The sequence below is a fragment of the Meles meles genome, chromosome X (assembly GCF_922984935.1).
Source record: "Meles meles chromosome X, mMelMel3.1 paternal haplotype, whole genome shotgun sequence".
NCBI classification, from domain to species: domain Eukaryota; kingdom Metazoa; phylum Chordata; class Mammalia; order Carnivora; family Mustelidae; genus Meles; species Meles meles.
In genome coordinates this window covers 94,764,437-94,780,351 of record NC_060087.1, presented here as the reverse complement: position 1 = coordinate 94,780,351, position 15,915 = coordinate 94,764,437, and the positions used below count along the sequence as shown (strand labels likewise).

General features: G+C 43.1%; 1 protein-coding gene across 10 annotated transcripts in view; it reads right to left on the bottom strand.

Annotated features, from left to right (window-relative positions):
- Positions 1–15,915, bottom strand: part of PAK3 (p21 (RAC1) activated kinase 3) — a 242,280-nt gene that overhangs the window by 85,212 nt on the left and 141,153 nt on the right. For all 10 annotated transcript variants that reach the window (XM_045995443.1, XM_045995444.1, XM_045995446.1 and 7 more), the window contains one exon: positions 1,821–2,022. In XM_045995443.1, the coding sequence (XP_045851399.1) occupies positions 1,821–1,995 (175 nt within the window). In that variant the 5' untranslated portion in view covers positions 1,996–2,022. The remainder of the gene's footprint in view (positions 1–1,820; positions 2,023–15,915) is intronic.

Sequence of the window (15,915 nt, the reverse complement as noted above, 5' to 3'; positions counted from 1 at the left end):
AAGGTATACATTAGTTTGGCCTAAGTCTTCTTGAATGGCTGGATCACTGATCTAAGGGCTCAAGGATCTGAGACAAGCAACTCGTTATAAAGATAAACTTGACATGAAGGGGATACACTGGCAAATGCAGCTAAGACACCAGAAGGGCTGGGAAGAATCAGCAGGACTCTGAATTCAAGATTTTTCTTTTTCTTTTCTTTTTTTCAGTTCTGAACTTCCACGAGAAAGCACTGTTCAAACCATTCCTTAAGGAGAGAAGGAATTATCCAGGCTTTTCTCTTTGTATGCCAGTACACCAGAAACTTGGCTTGGCTCCCCCATTCCCCAACCCTGAGAAGATTTGGACATAGGTTTGTGTCAGGCAGCAATGGTTTCACCATGAGGTCACTCCCAGGTGTTGGCATGAAACAAATGTCAGCCTCTCTGTTTTTGCTGACCTCATGTGGGCTTTGGTTGGCTCTTTTTTCTCCAAAAGGACAAGTGGTATTATTCAAAGGCTTCCAAAGCATGGCAGTCTTAAGAACCATGAAGATTCGGGCAGGCACACAGTCCCCTGCTTCAATCGCTTCCTGCACTTGTGGTAGATACAACACAGGAGCGGCAGGGTCTCATGGTTCTTTCTTCCACACCACGCTCGCTGAGGACTTGGTCTCCTAGGCATAGCACACCAGAAATTTCTCAAACCATCCCTTGCTCTGGGCAGTTTTTTTGTTTGTTTGTTTGTTTGTTTTCCCCTGGGACCCACTTCAGTATCTGAAAACACACCTTTGGCCATTCCTTGTGCGTGTTTGCAGACCCCTTGTGTGGAAAGTGCTTCATTGTCCTTTTGCTTGTCTTCACACACAGGGGTTTGACATTTCTATCCTCCTTTCCGTCCGGGTCACCAGAGATAAAGCTCCTCTTCGGGGACAGAAGCATACCAAGAGGCAGTCCTGGTCCTACTAAGAGTGTTGGCTTTCCTTACAGTATGAATTGTGGGACTCATTCACTCCATGAAGGTGACCTGCGAGGCTATTTGTTTTACCTCAAAGGAGTGGATGGCAAGTGTCCCTTTCCTAAAGATACTCACTTTCTTGCCTTTTTGGCAGTTTGCTGTGGTCCTTGCTTCACCCTCTTCCAGCTCAGTAGTCGCACTTAAAAGAAGCCATGTTTACGTTCATGCTTTTTAATGCAACCTGACCCTTATTTACCAGAGGTTCTCTAGCCCCTCAGTATCACAAATGGTTTTATGAACAACACGTGGATAAATGTCAATATATTATTGTGATGCTCAGTGCAAATGGAGCTGATGGTGGAGGAATGAGAAAGGGAACAAAGGACCCAGAATTTTCTTCCCACCTCATGAGAGAGCCAGAGAGACAATCATGTGACAACTCGGACTGCCTCCCACATATGCAATTCAGAATTTTCACCATTGTCAGAAAGGTATATAGAAGTAAATCCACCTACACGCAAATTTCCAAAAAGGACAACTTACAGTTGGAAAGGAATTGCTGTAAATTCCCCTCTAAGTTAATGGAAAGAAAGTCACTATTCATAATATTCAAGACAGTGCTGTTGCTATGACTTCCCTTGTTTGAACACCATGAATACAATTTTATGTGAGATGTAAACATGGCCTAAGTGTATTTTCTGTAAACCCACAGTTAAGTCAATCACATGTTATTCTCTGACAAAATGCAACCTCTGAAGGTGTAGACGGAAAGGTCAGGCAGGCCCCACACAGCCAGTGCTCTAGAAATGACTACCCAAGAAAGAAAGTGACAATGAAAGGAAAAAAAAACTAGCCCCTTTTCAATGCCCGGCCACTGATACTTTACTTTTATCCCCTCCTCCTGGGAAGATAGAGCGAAGCCTGGCTTTCTTATTCTTCTCTTCTGGGGCCATGGGAAGTGGTTTGGAGCTGTGGTTGAGTGCTGAAGAATCTCTGTTGTTACTGTTCATCCTCAGCGGGGGAGCTGGGGGTTTCTCTTCATTATCCAGACTGTCAGACATTTTCAGTGACAACTGATTGCACAGCTCCTACAGAACAGGAGGAGAAAACAGGAATTGAGAAAGAAGTGGTCTTAAAAAAAAATCCAGTAAAATGGGGATTCCACCATCTTAGACACAAGAACACTGGTGTCGGGTGGTCTCAGGTTTTGTGATGACCTTTTGGGGAAGCTTCTTTTCTAAAGGGGAGGGAGCTGCCTCCCTAAAGATAAATGACACCATTTGCCAAAGAGGAAAATGAAGGTAATAATTTATGGCTCTTCAATACCTACACACAAACACATCAAGTCCCTTTCTATTTTCTGCTGTCCACTCACAGTCTTTTAATGAACAATTTACAATCTTCTTTAAAAATTCTACTGTGATTTTGGTGACACTCAGGAAGTACAACCTCTTCAAAGTCTGGGGTTGACATGAGTTTGGCTGTTGATTGTTAATGGCCCCAAATAAGGATGTGTTAGTTGCTCCAACACTGGGATGCCGCTGGTATCAAATTCTTACCTGTGTGTACCTGATGTTCAAAACGCACTCTTCTGTTCTTTGAGAAAGAACTGGGGCACAATCTAGTAGGCCTGACAGTGTTAGCTGACTTTGGGTGTACTGATGGGGAAACAATGTACCACCTTCAGGTAGCAGGTAGAAGATAAAACTGAGCCAGACGTCACCACAAGAAAAGAGGAGCTAGCTCCAAGGAGAGGACCAGTTCCTGAGGAGACATTATACTTTCAACCTTGTCATGTTTTATGTCCTGTAATGGGGAATGAGGGCATTAGCCTGGGTAACAGGGTTGAAAGAACCAGTCATGGTTTTGGCAACTTACCTGCTCTTAATTTATTACTTGTTAGTATCTTGTACTTAGGGCTGAATATGTTCAGGTTTCATCCCACTGGAAGGTAAAGTGACCTGGAAAAGCATGGACTCCCCGAGGAAGTGTTCCTGCTTGCAACTGTTTTCCTATTCTAATTCCAATCCCTCTGCTAGGACCCCAGTGGAGGCTTGCCATCTCAAGTCATGCCTTTAGAGTATCTTCCAAGTGCATCTCCAGGTTGAATGCAAGATAAGTCAAATCCCAGCGCAACAGAATCTGTGTAAATTCAAGTATTAACTGGAGCTAATTTAGGAGTATAAGAGCTATCAAAAAATGACTTAGCAGATCATTTTACTCCAACAACATTTACTATAAACAAAGTACAGCAACGACCAGGGTCTCCTTGTTACCTGTTGTAATGAGAAAGAATCTTTCATAATTATTTTTATCCCTTTAGTGGGTACAATGTGTTTATTATTCAGTCATGAACTCTGACATCACGTGATGTGGGAGATTTTTAAAATTTTACCATGTCCTAAATTTTCTCTTATTTAAGTATTCAAGAACAGGTAAGTACCAATTAATAGTTTCTCCATCTGCATAGGTGACTGTCAACGAACAATGACTGGCTTGATCTTAATCTGGGCAAGAGATCTTTTCTCTTTTCCTTTGCCAAAGTGTCACATCTTGCATTATCTTAACGAATTTAAGACCCATTCTGTAGTTTTTTCAGTAATCATGCAAGGGGAAACACTCTGTAATAAAAGCTTGATCACCAATGACAACCTGATTAAACTTGCTTTTTCCTATATAGGTGAAAACATAGCACAAGATAAAGTGAAAAGCTATGATTTTAAGGATATACTCTATTAAATATTTTGACTAATATGTGGAAATCTTGCTAATGCATCTGCATTCCCTCTTGCATTTTAAATGTAGTTCTTCTAAATTCACTGTTTCTCCAGAAGAAAAGCGAGTTGAACACTGACTTTACCAGCAGCAGTACTCTGTAGTGGACAGGTTCCCGGTTTTCATTTAGTCAGTGAGAAGAATTTGCCACAGAAAGCGCTCTTTTTTGTGTTTTTGTTTGTTTTACTCTTGGGGATTTAAAAATAATGCTTGAGTATGGGGTGATTATTACATAAAGCTTAGATACACAAAATACAGCTTGGTAAAAATAATGAAATTTGAAAGCCATTGCAAAAAAAATAATGACTTCCCCCCCCCCAAAAAAAACCCAAACACCTAAGGATTTAAATAGAAATCCCCAGAAGATAGTTTTCTAAAAAATGTATCTCACAGAGAGAGAAGGGATAATACATATTTTCTGATGACCTATTACATAACTTAAGATGATGAAAGTTGGAGAAACAGGCATGGACTCTGAAATATGATATATGAAGCTGACCTTATGTAATAAGGTAAGCAAGAGTCTGGGCCAGTCAGGGTTCTAGCACACCTACGCAATTCAAAATACTAGGCTCCTTTGTTCTTGATCAATTAGGTGTGGCTAACGGACTGGTGATTTTTGTTCCTAATTACTCTCTCTGGCTAGCGACTCAACAGGTAGGTGCCCTGCTTCTTTTCAAGCTGCCTGATTTTTCTGACCTCATTTGACCAGGTATGTTTTAGGCTGTGGAAAAAAGGGGGGTAGAAAACCCTAACTATACTCTCCTATGTTACACCTGACCAAAAACTTGCCCACCACATGCTTGCTGTGGTCCATAACACAGGCATCTGTGAGGGACCCAGCTTATATGGCACACCTTTCTATTGCCCAGCAAACTAGAATTGCTTTAGCTCTGTTCAACTCATCCAGGGACTGTAAGAGGAACCGGAATCCACCTTTCACAGGGATAAAAAAGAACCTGAGAAATCCATGTCTAGTTAAACACTAAAAATGGCAAGCCTGAAGCAAAGCATCGTTCAATTTTACCTAGATATTTCCGATTTGGTTTTGCTTGGGTTGTCCTGATATTACTTCAGTTCTTTATTTCCCTCTCCCAGGCACAACTGACCTTCATCTAATTATTCCAGAGAATTCTGATTTGGTGACAAAAGAATAGTGTAGGAGGCTCTTGTTATCTTTAACTCACCTTCAAAGCAAGTGCTTCAAAGCAAGCTTTCAGAAGACCGATGGAAAAAGGGTATGGGTCTGCAAGGAAGCTCAGCTGTTAATATGTTTGTTTCCCAAGTGGGAAGTGTCTCTGATTATTCCAGAAATGCAGAAGGACGGGGGATTCGATTATGTTATGTTTGTAAACAATGCCAATTTACTAAACCAGGTCCCTCCCCTGAGACAGCTTTCTACAGAGGATACTATTAATGGATTGTTGGTTCAATCTGCCTATGATGTCATTATTTCCAAGATCTTGAAAGAGACTATTTTGTTCGGGGTGACTGTAGGCTCTATTTCAAGAATTGTACAAAAGTGCCATTATTCTCTAGGAACCCAATCAAAAAACTGTTTATCTGTAAAGTTTAACTGTTGTTGTTCACTTCTGCAACAGAACAGAAACTGGCAAGCGAGTGGCATACTGGATCTAGCCCCAGCCCATTCATTTCACTTTTAGAACTTGGCCCTTATAGTCGTGGAGAAGGAGCTAACTTTAATGGACAACAAGCAAGTTTATATCTGCTCACAACTTGATTTACTACTTGGCTACTGGGATTTTCAGAGAGAACGCAAGCGGCTCCTACAGATGGTGCATATTTTTGATCTGGCCCTAGGGACTTCATGTAGCTTACTGATGCTCTGTAATTATAAGTGAAATTCATCAGCAATAAGAAATGAGCCTCTTGTTTCAGGATAACCAAGGAGCCTGGACACCCCTTTCTTCAGAGTACTAGAAACTATTACTTCTCTCTTCCCCTTCCTCCTTAGCTTTTTTCTTCTCTCTACTCCACACTCCATCCAACCCCACCCCCAAGTGTGAGGGCAGGCATGCACACACAGGCACATATACAAACATGCACATGCATGCACACACATACACACACAGCTTCTCACTGACTTGTGTTTTATTTTTTCTTATTTTTTAAAGATTTTATTTATTTGAGAGACAGGGAGCATGAGAGAGAGAGAGAGCAAGTAGGAGCATGGGGGAGAGGCAAAGGAAGAGAGAGAAGCAGACTCCTCACTGAGCAAGGAATCTGATGTGGGGCCCAATCCCAGGACCCTGGGATCAAGACCTGAGTTGAAGGCAGCCATTTCACTGACTGAGCCACCCTCGCACCCCTGACTTGCGTTTTAACACAAAGATATAGTGCAAAGCATTTTAGAGGAAAACTTCAATCAAGATCTATGGCAGCTTTCAATGAAATGATTAGGCATTACAAACAACTGTCATTATTCGCTCATCGCTCAAAAATGAGCTTACTCAGCGCAGTGCCACACCAGACACTCAGTGAGTGCTCAGTAGATTAAAAGAGAAAAGCCACCAACTTAAATGTTGCAGGAGTCAAGAGGACAGAGAGATGGGCAATTGTACTCTAGCTAGCATGGTAAAAATTCATACTATGGCATCAGTGTTGAATTGGATACAATAAAAATGCCCATCATGCCCATTTGCTGCAGGTGTGTGAAGGGTGAGAATCCAGAAACACTGGCCCTATGATTTTCAAGGCCTCCTATTAAGTCACGAGCAACTGAAAGAAATGTTTTAACCAGATCTGGTGCCATCAGAGAAAACCCACATGTCTGTATCATTATGTCTGCTTTCAAAATCAAAATAATTGTTTATTTGCATATTTCCCCAACGAGAAACAAATACTGGCCTCCTTTCAAAAACAAAAGCCCAGGCCAGCAGATGTACAGCCATGATAAAAAAAAAAAAAAAAGCCAGAGGCAGAGCATACCAATATTGCTTAACACCCTCTTCCTACCGAACCAGAGCATGTAACATAGAAAGGAGATGTAGCCTAGGGGGAACTTCTAGGGGGAACTTCCTAATGTTTCTGAGACACTACACAAAGAATAGGGTTGAAAGACACCTTGAGCTTATCAGATGACAGCCAAACTGAAGAGAGCACATATGAAAGGAGATGGATTTTAGGATCTCAAAAATAGAGTAAACAAGTCACAGAGCTCTATGTTAAAACATGTAACAACATAGAAGATATTTCAAATTTCTAGAAATTGGGAGACCTTGATTAACAAGAGCTAGCTCTATAGATCAGGGAATAATTGAGCTTTTAATGACAGCCTCCAGACTTGGAGGTGTTATGTAAATATAGATGCAAAATCAGCCAAAGTGGCTCCTGAGACAATGTTGTCAGTGCTGGGCTGTTCTTAGTATTTGAGGATGAGGTTGCTGCTTTCACCTACCAGGAGAACAATGAACACACTGGATTATACTTTCGTGGTGGGGAGAAAGGATCCAAGAGCTACCTGCTGGCTCCTTCCTTGGCTCCTTTGTAAACAAAGCCACCCATTTTCAAGATGGCTCACTGACCTTCCATGTATCCTTTGCTAACTAGCCTATGCTGATACAAAACCCACTCATCCTGGACACATTATTGGCAACTGAAACAACCAGCTTATGACTGACCATGCAAGAAGATGTAGGGGACTGTTTTCAATTGCCAAAAACCCCAAAAACAACCACCAAGTCATTCGCAAAGGGAACAGCATATTATAATTGGGAAGACATCGCTTTGCATTTCAACAGCAACCCACATCTGAAGATTTCTAGCGGCTTTTTGGAAATTAAGTCCCATAGTATGCTAAGATGCCAAAGAGGAGGGAAAGAACATTCACCTCATTTGACAGAGAGAATGAGCCAGGTCTGAGTCTCCCAGCAGCTCCAAACCTGCACTCCTCGCATTCCTAAGCTAGGTAGACGAGGGACAGCCCAACCACTGATGGCAGGCAGCCAGATGGGCCCAACTCGGCAGATCTGTCACCTCGTCTCAAACCGCACATAGTTCTTACACATGTCATGTCTCCTGCTGTATCATAAGCTCCTTGAGGGTAAGGACCCCTCAGTCTTAACTGTATGCTTTCACACTGCCTCTTATGATGCCTTGTTCCCAGCCGGCATTAAATACACACGTGAAGTAGTGAACAGAACTCTATACGTTCTGTGCATTTATCGCTGCTCTGAGTACATTTTCCATCATGTTGCAAAGGCCTGTATGCCTACTCAAAGCAGGTCTGAGCCAAGAAGCCATGTTTGGAAAAACCGGCCATAGTCTAACTGCCAAGCCAGTGGGCACAGCATAGAAGTCAGCTACCAGCTGATGAGCAAAACCTCATTTTTTTCTTTATTCCACAAATTTGTAACATCCCAAGAGCTTCTACCCTCATTTGAGCTAAACACCACCATGTGAAGAAGGGAGTAGTAGCCCTGTCTTCACCATGAGAAATTTATAGAGCACCGAGGCTGACTTACCCAGGGTCGCAAAGTACGAGAGGGGAGATGAGAATCTCAGAGGCTCCTCAATTTCCTTTCCAGGACACCCACGCAACGTGCACCCAAGGAAACCAGCCCAACATGCATACTGCTCGTATATACACTCCTATCGTCCCCACATACTCCTAAGACAGTTCTAGCTTTCTCATTTCAACCCACTGGGAGCTGGTACTTACTGGTTTCACCTGCTGTTCTCATCCAAAGACTCAAGGCTAGATGATTAACTGACAGGACTCCAACAGGTTGCATTGGCCAGGAGAACCAATTCTTAGATGGCCTTGTTTTGGAGCCCGTCTGTTCTGGGGCACTCACCGAGGGGACTCTGCTATCAGAGACAGGGGTGTGCTGTTTCAGAGAGCCTTGTCTGGGAGATACCATTACAATGTGTAATGGAGGGAAGCCATTTCTAAGATCATTTGATCAGGAAGAACTGAGCTCCTTGTTAGGTGGATTTGCAGAAGCAGCCGGACAAGCAAGGGAGGTACTGGCTCTTTTTACAGCCGTCTGGTTTCAATCTTAGATCCTGTGGACGATAGCTCACTACTGACATACATACAGCCATGGTCACACAGAATACATTCGTGTTTGCTCTCATCCACACAGGCAAATGAGGTCAGTTCTGCTGTAGTCCTGTTCTCTGCTAACGTCTTTAATGAGTGACTTCCATTGTTTGCGGCAGGAACTTGACATTAATTAAATCCAATAAGCCGACCTATTATAGTCGCAAATTTCAAAGACAGGCTGCAAATGAGGAAATCAATAGGTAGACCCCGGCATCCAGACTTCATATACTGCATGTATTATGTGGAACCAATAGTCCTTATTGGAACGACTTCTTAAGCTTCTAAATGTATGCAGCACCACACATTTAATATTCATTGTGTATGCTGCCGTGAGCTAATTCCAAGAAAATGCTAATGATCATCTGATGTGTATTTATATTTGCAAACTGATGCATTATTACAGGTTTCAGCTCTTACATTTCCAACACTGATGCTTCTGAGAAAATAAGATGCATAAAGAACAGAGGTAGATGATTTATTAAGCATTAAAAAGAACCACCACTACCCCCACCACCACCCAAGGTGAATACTCAAAGATACCTCAACGAAATGTATGAGAAAAGGAAAAGGGAAGCAAAGCTTAGCAATAAAATATTTCCTAATTCTCAAAACAGACTGTGGTATCCTTGGAGGCATTCAGATGGGAAAAATTAGATGCAGACAGACAGCCCCAGTGAACAGGATATGGTAAGCCAACGTCTTGAGTCTCTGGGGTTTTAGCTGCTCTCTGTAACTATGCATGGGTGATAATTAACACCCTTCCCTGATCCACTCCAGTGAAAAAAAACCCACAAATTTCCTCAAATTCAGGTCTAAAAATTCAATTCCCGAATTTGCTAAGGCTTTTGGTACACCAAGCAGATGCCTGGATGTTGTTTTCCAACCCGTGTCCCGTGTCCTAGGTCATTGCTCTGTTCTCAGTTACTCTGTCCCCAAATCAGTTTTCTGTAAGAAGGTGGCAGCTGCAGGTTGGAAGAGGGGAGATGCATGGGGTCGATGGAGACCTTCATATCATTTCTAAAGCATTTCTAAAGCAGGAATTTGGATGGATTTGCAAAGCTCCTATTTCATCCAAATGAATGAATGGCATCTTGTCAGAACTGGAGGTCAAAGAAGATGAGCTGGCATAAAATGCAACCACCCCTTTTCAAGCTTCTGCCCTGGACCCAAGTTTCTGTGTCCACATTTGAAGAGAGCTGTGCGTGTATCTCAACATCTTATTTGGGGACTATGGTTAAAGAAGAGGAAATACTATCTACTTAAAAAAAAATGCTTCCCTCCAATACTAAAGGAAGAATGGGGTGTGACAACACCTACTTTCCATCTATCCCACTTCACAGATGGTAGGAGACTATGATTGAGTTGGCCAGAGCTTTGGTGGCTGGAATCCCCGCTCTTCACTCCCAACCAAACACAAAGTTTTGGTCTTTATCAAACTGGCCCAGGGTCTATGAAAAGATCATACTCCACTCAGAGAAAGATTCTCCTTTGAGAATCCAAAAGCCTGATCTGATGAATGAATGGAGTGTGCTGGTTTTCCCAGCTTACACAAGTTCTTCATTCACAAGGTGTGGGAGCTACCAAGTGGTCTGTTCCCCTTGCTACACCTTACTCCACTGACTGGGGAGCGCTGCCACTGTCCGCTTACAGGAGACATGGCTCACCAGTGGTTCATGTGGGAGTGGATCTGCCCTCTAGCACACAGTCAGCTTTGCTTCCCCAGTACTCTCTCTCTTTCTCTCTCTCTCTCTCTCTCTCTCTCTCTCTCTCACAAACACACACACAGGACAGAAAGACAGCCCTGTAAGACTTTCTGTAGTCCTGGGAAGCCCCTGGGTTGGGATCACAGGGCCTGGCCTTCACCTCAAGGGAAGACTTGGTACCCCGCAGGGGAACTGCAGATAAAACAGAAGCAGGGTTTGGTGCCAGGAGCTGGAGTCAGCAGGCCTGAGTGGGGATCCATTGGCAGGTTCTAAATTCCTCCCATGGAGCCTGGACCGTGGCCCGGCACATAGCCTGACAAAAACTCAGGTAGGAACAAGGAGAGGAAAGCTGGTGTTCATAATAAATTATCTAACTCTGGGTTATAACTGCATCAGACAATGTCCATCTCAGAGTGCTCTTTCTGCTTTAAGACTGAGCCTAATATGCTGCCTGCCCCCACGGTCATGTAAGCCAACCACCAGCTGCTTCTGGCCTTCTGAAGGTTGCCTCAGCATACCCTATCCTCTCCTGCCCTGCTAGAGAATGAGGGGTTGCAGGTTATATGGCTGTGTAAAGAGAGGACAAGAGAAGATCTTCCGTCAGCCTGACTTTGCTTTTTCTAGAGAAAGAAACCAACTGCATGGGTTCTTCTTGTTGATTTCTGGTTGACTCTTGGTTCAAAGAATCCTGAGACTGATACAGAAACCTACTGCCCTCTGAGGCATCCGACAGTAACTGTAAGAATATGCCTCTTAAGTAACCCATCTGTGCCTGCATCCACGCACTCAAACAATAAATTCTGACTTAAGCTTATGTGCCAGGTGACATACTGGCACTGGAAAGGAGATTATAGATTTGAGAAGTGGGTTTCATCTCTGGCTGCATAAAAATACAGATAAAATACAGATAAAAATACAACTACAACTACAAAACAAGTCAGGGCATGTACATTGTGGAATGAAGGGTGCTAAAAAGAAAAAAGGAGGGACTGCAACAGTTCACAAGAGGGTAAGACTCTCTGACTGCCCTCTTACTTGATGAGAAATCAGGGCCAATAACCATACATCCATCTTTACATAAGAGGAGTACTGCATATTGTTCCAAAGAACATCATTGGCTTGCCTTTCATTCCCATGCCACCAACACCCAGAGGCCCCAGGTGCTTGGTCAGGTACAGAGGGCATACAAAGAGAGATGAAGGGCAGTCCCTATCTTCAAAGAGCTCACAGTCTAGTGAGGATGACAGACATACACAGTAGGAAATACAGTGCAATGAGACCCTTGGCGTAGGAAGCTTTGGAGGGACACAGCAGGGAGGATGATATGTCCCGAGAGGGGTGAGAGGACACAGCACTGGAGCAGGGTATTGAAGGATGAGTAGGAGTTCCCTAGGTTCTAGGCAAGCCGTGAATAAGGTACAGTCTGCCCTTGAAGAGAATTAAAGTGTAATCAGTGATGGCCATGAATGTTGGCCATCCTTGTAGTGAGTACAAGGATGGCAACAGGTTGCTACTGAAGGTCAGAGTCAGGGTCCTTTTCAGAGTCAGAGTCCTTTCCTTTGCAAAGGAAGTACACTTGAGCTGAATTCAGCAGAACAACTAACCATACCATGGCGAGGACATGTCTCGGCACAAGGAACGTGATGTGTTAGGTAGGGCCCAGAGAAGATTAGAAATAATGTAGTGTACTAGAGGAGCTACCGGTAACTTGGCTGGACCACAGTAAAGAAGAGAGATGGAAAAAATAACACCAGTAGAGACCAAATGAAGACAGGTCTTGTATGTCCTTTTTCTGGGGTTTGGCCTCTTCCTGTCTAGGTGAACTTCAGAATATTTACTTGGGTGACAAGGTGGCAGATGTCCAATGCTGAAGACTTAGTTAATTTTTCTACCATAGGGTGGAATATTCCAGGTAACAACGTGGAAATAATTTGGAAGAACCAGTACTGAGCAGGTGAGCCGGGGGAGTAAGCAAGCACAGGCACCAGGGGATTGGAAAGACAGGAGAAAGGATGTTTCAAGAGGGGTCTCTGTTTTGGACACTGGCCAAAGATAGCAGGGATGTTAGGCCTGGTGGGATTAACTGGCCTCAGGATCGTGAATGGAAATATAGTTCTAGGGGCGCCTGGGTGGCTCAGTTGTTAAGCATCTGCCTTCGGCTCAGGACATTATCCCAGGGTCCTGGGATTGAGCCCCAACTCAGGCTCCCTGCTCTGCAAGAAGCCTACTTCTCCCTTTCCCACTCTCCGTGCTCGTGTTCCCTGTTCTTGCTATCTCTTTCTCTGTCAAGTAAATAAATAAAATCTTAAAAAAAAAAAAAAAAAGAAAGAAATACAGTTCTATCCCAAAAGGCCCAAAACAATGTGGGAGGCCAAATTCTTTTTTTTTTTTAAGTCTTTGGGTTTTTTTCTGGCTTTACTGGGGTATAATTGACAAATAAGAATTGTATATGCTTAAGGTATACCATGTGAAGGTCTAAGATATGTATACACCGTGAAGTGGTTACAATTCAACTTAAGTGATACAGTCATCACCTTACACAGTTACCTCCTTTTTTTTTCTTTTTTTTTTTGGTGTGGTAAGAACATGCAAGATCCACACTCAGCAAATTTCAAGTACACAATATGATATGATTAACTATAGTCACCGTGCTATGTATTAGGTCCCTGGTTTAACCTTTAGTTTCTGTTAGGGATTCCAAATAGAGCTGTGTCTCAGTTTCTGTTTTGTTTGGGTTTTATCTGTTTCTCGGAGTCTTTCAAACAAGAGTAAATGACTAGCTTAGAATGGTAGGAGGAAAAACTACAGATTATGTTGGAAGCCTCTCATGTCAGCAGTCATTAAAGCACCAATAATCACTGTATTCCCATAAGAATAAGGACAAACTGTTCTAATGATTTTGGCCAATTTAACAGTATTTATGACTTTTAGAGAAAATACCTTTCAACTTTTATATAGACTCTACTAACAAACATAAAAATTCTACAAAGACCAGTAAGTGCCCACAAATGGACCTCGAATGGGTAACTTTTATAAAAGCCAAAATACAAAGTAAAGACCACCCGCACAGGGACATGGTATATATCTCTGCAAAAATTAAACTAGGACTATCTGATGGGAGGCACAACAAATACCTAAGCATCTTGACTTGAGAGGTAGAAAACCACATAGCAAGTCATAAAAAGCAGGAGGAAACATCAGTTCACAGGTGGTGGGAAAAAAAAAATCTCTTTCCAGCTATCTAGGCCTCTCAACAGAGACACCGAGATTAGAGACAATAAATAAAAATGCAACAGCTGCTCTAACATATGGATCTGGCATCATGAAATGGTTCAAGAGAGATGGACATGTGCACTATAGATATGAATCTGAAGACCATCAGCATGGGAGGAGGTACACAACTGCCCAGGTAAGTGTATAGAGTAAGAGAGAAGAAAAGACTGCTGGGGAACACCAACATCTAGGGGCTAGGAGAGGAAAAGGAACCAGAAACCCCTGAGGAATGTGGTTAAAGAAGTGGAGGAATTTGCTAGATGTCCTGGAAACCAAGAGAAGAGTACTTCACTTTGAGTATGGGTATGAGGCAGGCATATACACACATACACACAAGAGAAAGAAAAAGAAAAATAAAAAGCCACACAGACATAAAAAAACGCTCCACTTCGCATCCTTCCATCCTTTCCCTAGAGTTGACTAAGGTTGATGTCATGTCACTTTCATGTCAAGAAAAACAGCCATGTGGCACCAGAGGTCTGTGGATGTGCTTCGGAATGCTTTAAGGAATTCCACACTCTGGACATCTGGTGTTACTTAAGCAGCCTGAACAAAACCACATAGCATGCCTGGAGAAAGACCTTCCTTTTGGTAAAGAGTACCATGGTGGCCACTTATCACTCAGCCTTGTTGCAAAGCACACTCTCATAAGATCGTATTTGTTGCACTCTGGCACTGTATCAGACATTGCACAGGATACAAAGAAAAATACAATATGGTGGGGCTAGCAAATGGACCGCAGCTAGTGTTCAATTTTCTTTTTCCACAAGAAGGATTATGCTCTGTTCAAACAGCTCTTATTTGTTCAATGTAGTCCCTTGCCAAGCCAAGACACAAATGTTCAGTGTGGCTGGGTCCCACCTCAGTCCAATACTGCTGCTAATGAGATTCATGACCTTGGATACATCTGTGACCCTTTTTAACCTGTGTCCTCACGTACGAAAGGGGACTACACTGCCAAGAGGTTATGAGAATCAAAGAACACACATGTGGGAAATATGTGGAAGCAATTCTAGATATTCTAACCAGAGAAGATGCTTATGATTATGACCTTAGTTTTCACGAGCCATAAACAAAATCACCAGCATCGGGATCTCATGTTACTCACTCCTGCCCAAGTTCATGCCACTTGCGTAACTATATTAGGTATTATTTCCATTTTACAAATGAAATGGACCTCCAGAGACATCAAATCACCAGCTAAGAGCATAGAGTGGAAGAGTAAGACTACAACCCTATGTCTGTGGGGCTCCAAAGCCCATGCTTTGATATCTGCTTCCTCAGCCACACAACAGTTCCATGGGACATAATGTGTTCTCAGTTACTCATAGCCTTTGCATGAACACGGATGTCCCGAGGGCTTCACAGTGAACTGTTTCTCCACTGTGCCACTTAGGACCAAAGCCAGGAAATAGGCAGAACCTCTACCCACAAAACAGACATTTCAACATTAGAATCAAGGGCAGAGGGGAGTCTGTAGTTAGATACCAAACTTCTGCCTCCCCCAGGATTGGGAGTCTGCCTCTCCTGTCCTCTTCTTCGAAGGTTCTACACCAGCAAATGAAGGTGACATCACTGGGGACTTCCTGCTTTCAAGGGAAAAGTTGTAGGACTAGAGGGGACATGTACATGAACAAGAAACACTGTTTCAATGTCCAGAGAAGCATGTCCCAGAAGGACCCAGGAATTGGGGCAATTCTCCATAGGTTAGTTCTGTTTTTCCCTCAGCTTCTTAGGTGGGTTGAGCACTGCCTCCTAGCTTATGGTTAAGCAGAAATGTAAAGAAAGCAGGCAACCAATCCTGTGAAAATCAGCTCGTTGGCTGCAAAGAACCATCTTCTTTCTCTGCTGTCTTCGGGTTCTGCCCCTCTGAAGGCACCTACCTCAGAGGGCAGTGGTAAGGGTAAGAAGGTCTATCATTTGTTGAGCACATACTGTTGGCTGGACAGTGGGCTACATGCTTACATACACTGGCTCATTCCATCATCATAACAACTCAGTGAGGGAGAAGCTATTAGTGTCCCTCCCATTTTATAGATGAGGAAATTAAGTCTTAAGAGGGATGAGTAATTGACTCAAACCAGGTTCTGCAGCTAGGAAGCAGCCAAACTGGGATTCAAGCGCCTGTCTTTGGATTCTAGAGCTGGTGTTCCTAATTCCTC